Source organism: Penaeus vannamei, chromosome 7 (genome assembly GCF_042767895.1).
Source record: "Penaeus vannamei isolate JL-2024 chromosome 7, ASM4276789v1, whole genome shotgun sequence".
NCBI lineage: Eukaryota > Metazoa > Arthropoda > Malacostraca > Decapoda > Penaeidae > Penaeus > Penaeus vannamei.
Window position 1 is genome coordinate 40,380,171 of NC_091555.1, and position 5,000 is coordinate 40,385,170.

The following is a 5,000-nucleotide window of genomic DNA, read 5'->3' on the forward strand; positions in this document are numbered from 1 at the left end:
ATTTTATCACACTTGCTGGATCCCACTTGAGTACATCTGGCAATCACTTCGCTGTAAACATTGAGTAAACGGCATTTCAATGAATGAGGCGAAAAGTGTGTGATTGGTAAGATATAAATAACCAACAACTGTATCAACATCTATTTCTGGAAATCGTGTGAGCCAACTGATTTCCATTTTCTTTAAACGAGTGATAACAAAACATTCAGTATTAGTTACCGTTGACTTTGTAGTTAGATGCTATTCAAATGCGATTTCCCGGAATTGCTTGTTTACCGAAATGTCAACGAGCTATGAAGGTGAGGCGCCATTCTCTCAACAAAACAAGTATCAAACATAGCTGCAGATATGTCGCAACATGGAAACTCTTCATGCTTTAAAACATTTATGAATGGCAGTTAAATCAAATAAAAATAAAAAATCGCTGAAACCTTTATAGATGCTTCTCGTAGCTGCACCAATCTCGTTTGTTTTTCTCTTCGCCAGAAATATATATACACACAAATCTAAATATGAATGGAAAAACACTCTACCGTGTTGATACTATGTTAGAAAAAAACACAATGCACAAACTAGATTTATTGAAGAAAGTGAAAGCGTCTCACCTTCTTCAATAAATCTAGTTTGTGCATTGTGGGTTTTTCTACCATATCTAAATATATGCATACAAAATTCTCTATCTTCCTCTTCCATACTCCTCCTTTTTACTCCCATTCCCTCCTTATTTTCTTTCTCTCTTCCTCTTCATTTCTCTATTTCCACAATAAAATTATTCAAAAATACCAATAAATAAAACAAGTTCTGTAACGACAGCTAGACGTACCCACTGACCGCTCTGAATCTGAAGTCCGCTCACCTCCTGTTGTTGTTATCATTACAAAACATTACGTAATATTAGAAAACAAAACGAAAAACGAAAAAAAAGTTCCGGGTTCATCTAAAATCGCGGTCTCATCACCTTGACTTCTGTAATCGTTCCTGACGTCACACACACGTTAAAAGGTACTTATTTTGCGACATAAAACGCACCCAATCTTGCAATCCTGACCCGTTATCCTCGATGCTAGTTAGGTATATTGTTTACGTCACAAACATGATACATTTCTCTAGTAAATGCCAAGGAAAACTTCTGGAATATTGAGCTATTTTCATCCTGCATCATGCATAACATCAACCTCTTTGATGTGAACCGTTTCTTTCTGGTCTTTTTAGTTTTTTTTTCTGACAAACATGCAAGGAATTTCAGTATATTGACAGTTATCAATATGCGCACACACACACACACAAACAGATGCGTTTTGCTCCAGCACACACACACACACACACACACACACACACACACACACACACACACACACACACACACACACACACACACACACACACACACACAAAAAAAAAAAAAAAAAAAATGCATATCTATGTGAGAGGGGGAAGAGGCGGAGGAGTGGGGAGGGGGAAGGGGGATGAGAATGTGTGTGTGTGTGTGTGTGTGTGTGTGTGTGTGTGTGTGTGTGTGTGTGTGTGTGTGTGTGTGTGTGTGTGTGTGTGTGTGTGTGTGTGTGTGTGTGTGTGCGTGCGCGCGTGCGTGTATGTAAGAGGTGCGTGTGAGTGTATGTGTGTAAGAGGTGCGTACGCCCGTGAAGGTTCTTCCCTTCTCAAAAAGGCCACCCGCGTGCACACCCGTAGCTGCACCCCCCCCCCTCCCCCCCTCCCACCAAGCCGCACGGACAAAAGAGCCTGCCGAAGAAGCCCCGGTTCACGCCGACCCTTCAGCAAAGGACAGACGCCGCAAGAAGCCCCACCGGAGGCCTTTTTACCGGGGTGACTAAACTGATTTGGGATGCGGACGCTCTGGTCACCTCTCGCGCCGCCCCGCGCTCCAGGCTTCCTCCTTGCGATGTGTGTACTCTGGGAAAAGGGTGTGAGTGTGTGCGTGCGTGCGTGCGTGCGTGCGTGCGTGTGCGTGTGTGTGTGTGTGAAAAGTGTGGGGGGGAGTGTGTATGTGAGGCTGAAAAAGTGTGCGTATGTATATGTGCATATACTGTATATGTTTATGTATATGGGGAATATATCACCCTCTCTCCCTCCCTCCCTCCCTCAATTTCTCTTTCTCCCTCCCTCCCTCAATTTCTCTTTCTCCCTCCCTCCCTCCCTCAGTCCCTCCTCCCTCAATCTATTTCTCTCTCTCTCTCTCTCTCTCTCTCTCTCTCTCTCTCTCTCTCTCTCTCTCTCTCTCTCTCTCTCTCTCTCTCTCTCTCTCTCCCTCTCTCCCTCCCTCCCTCCATCAATCTCTCCTTCTCCTTCCCTCCCTCCCTCCCTCCCTCCATCAATCTCTCCCTCCCTCCCCCATACCTCCATCAATCTCTCTCCCTCCCTCCCTCTCTGAATCTATCTATCTATCCATCTCCCTCCCTCCCTCCCATCCGTCCGGCTATTCACCCACACGGGACTCTCCCAGACTCACGGTCCTATAACGGCCCATAATCCCAAGCAACGGCCGTGCCAATAATACCTATTAATAGTGATGAGAGTTTATAAGAAGCGCCTCCCATGAACCGACTACCTGCCTGCGCTCCTCCTCCTCTCTCTCCCGCGCCCCCTCCTCCCCACTTCCTGCTTCCCCCTCCCCAACTCCTGCCTCCCTTATCTCCTCCTCCTCCTCCCCACCTCCTGCCCGCCTATCCCCCTCCCCACTTTCTGCTTCCCTCTCACCCTCTCCCTCCCCGCCTCCCTTTCCTCCTCCTCCCCACCTCCTGCCTCCCTTTCCTCCTTCCCTCCCCACCTACTGCCTTCCTTTCCTCCTCCCCCTCCCCACCTCCTGCCTTCCTTTCTCCTCCTCCCTCCCCACCTCCTGCCTTCCTTTCCTCCTCCCCTCCCCACCTCCTGCATCCCTTTCCCTCCTCCCCCTCCCCACCTCCTGCCTTCCCTTTCCTCCTCCCCCTCCCCACCTCCTGCATCCCTTTCCTCCCTCCCCCTCCCCACCTCCTCCTCCCCACCTCCTCTCCCTCCACAACTCCCCCACCTCCCTTTCCCCTTCCCCCACCTCCTGCCTCCCCCCTCACCACCTCCCCAACCTCCTACCTTCGCTTCCCAACCTCCTGCCTCCCCCTCCCCACCTCCCCTCCCCCTCCCCACCTCCCCCTCCCACTCCCCTCCTCACCCTCCCCCTCTTCTGATGTCCCTGCTTAACACCTTAATGTTCTGCTGAATGCTCTTTTCGACCTTGCCTGACACTTTGCTTGTCCTTGCCTGACGCTTTCTAAGACCCGACTTGACACACCTCTCTCGTTCTCGCCTCTGACACTTGCGTATCTCTGCATGACACCCGTCATACTCCCGCTTGAGATTTTTTTTTTTTACAGCCTTGCCTGACACCGGTGTATCATTCTCTTGACACCCTTCATGTCATTTCCTTGACACCCCTCACGTCCTTTCCTTGACATGCTTCATGTCATTTTTTGACACCTTACTCTTCCTCTGCTTGGCACTCTCCCCCTCACGTACGCTCGGAACACACGGGAAGAATAAACACAAATCACACACTCACTTCAACTGAAACGAACACAGGTATTCACAACAGCGGAGTGGAAGTGGGGGGAGGGGGAGGGGGGAAGACAGGAGAAGTTTGATGACGTCACAGCCGACCTTGAGGAAGGTTAAAGAGACACTCGGGCGCCGCCTGCCTGGTGTTGTCCTGCCGACGGACGACCTTTGCCTCGCCTACCTTGCCTGCCCCGCCCTTGTCAGGTCAGGTCAGGTCCCTCGTGCCACGCCCAACTCGAACCAAGACAAGTTCGTCTGAATCCGTGCGCTCCGAGGACGTCAGTGGCAAGGGCACTCCCAAATGAGCCAGAGACGGATCTGTCTGCCTATCTGTCTGTCTGTGTCTTTTCAATCTGCCTCTCGCTTCTCTTTCTCCCTTTCCTTCTCCTCTCTCCCCTTTCGCCCTCTCCCTCCACTTCTCCTTCGCCCCTCATCAAAGGAATACATCCCAAACTAAAGAAAAAAATATCAAAATCATAACGTTAGAAGAAGAAGAAAAAAAAAAAAAAACGCACCATCAACAGAAACGAACAACCCCCCCCCCAAAAAAAAAAAAAAAAAAAAAAAAAAAAACACGACTACGAAACAATAAAAAGATATCTTACCTTCCACCCAAGGTTCTCAAAGAAGGTGCAGAGTCTGGACTGGCCCGTCGTCTTGCCTCCACACGGACCTGGGAGGGGGGGGTGAGAAAAGGAATTGATTAATAGGCTGTCTAATCACACCAATCAGCTGACATTGGGGCGGATTAATTAGGGCGACGGCGGTACTTCTCAATATCCGCTGGTAGATGGTACTAATTGCGAGGTGATGTGCGAGCGATTATGTAATGGTGTTTTTGTGCGTGTTTGTTTGTTTTTGTGTTTTGTGATTTGTGCGAGTGAGTGAGTGAGTGAGTGAGTGAGTGAGTGAGTGAGTGAGTGAGTGAGTGAGTGAGTGTGTGAGTGAGTGAGTGAGTGAGTGAGTGAGTGAGCGAGTGTGTGAGTGAGTGAGCGAGTGTGTGAGTGAGAGAAAGAGAGAGAGAGAGAAAAAGAGAGAGAGAGAGAGAAAGAGAAAGAGAGAGAGAGAGAGAGAGAGAGAGAAAGAGAAAGAGAGAGAAAGAGAGAGAGAGAGAGAAAGAAAGAAAGAAAGAGAAAGAGAAAGAGAAAGAGAAAGAGAAAGAGAAAGAGAAAGAGAAAGAGAAAGAGAGAAAGAGAAAGAGAAAGAGAGAGAGAGAGAGAGAGAGAGAGAGAGAGAGAGAGAGAAAGCGCGTGTCAATGTATGCAACATTCCACACATTTTTTCCAAGAAAACCCTTTTCGCAACTACGTAACGCTCCGCAACGCTAATGTTATGATAAATAAATACGAACCCAAGTAAACGGTATGTCTCCACCGAAAGCATAAATAGAAATTACGCAAACTTCGTAATAAGCGAACACGTTGAAGAATAACAGAAATAGAAGAAACAAACAC

General features: G+C 48.3%; 1 protein-coding gene across 1 annotated transcript in view; it reads right to left on the reverse strand.

The window, feature by feature from the left end:
• Positions 1 to 5,000, reverse strand: part of Ttd14 (TRPL translocation defect 14) — a 97,721-nt gene that overhangs the window by 53,963 nt on the left and 38,758 nt on the right. The window contains exon 2 of the mRNA XM_070123777.1: positions 4,152 to 4,219. Within this exon, the coding sequence (XP_069979878.1) occupies positions 4,152 to 4,219 (68 nt within the window). The remainder of the gene's footprint in view (positions 1 to 4,151; positions 4,220 to 5,000) is intronic.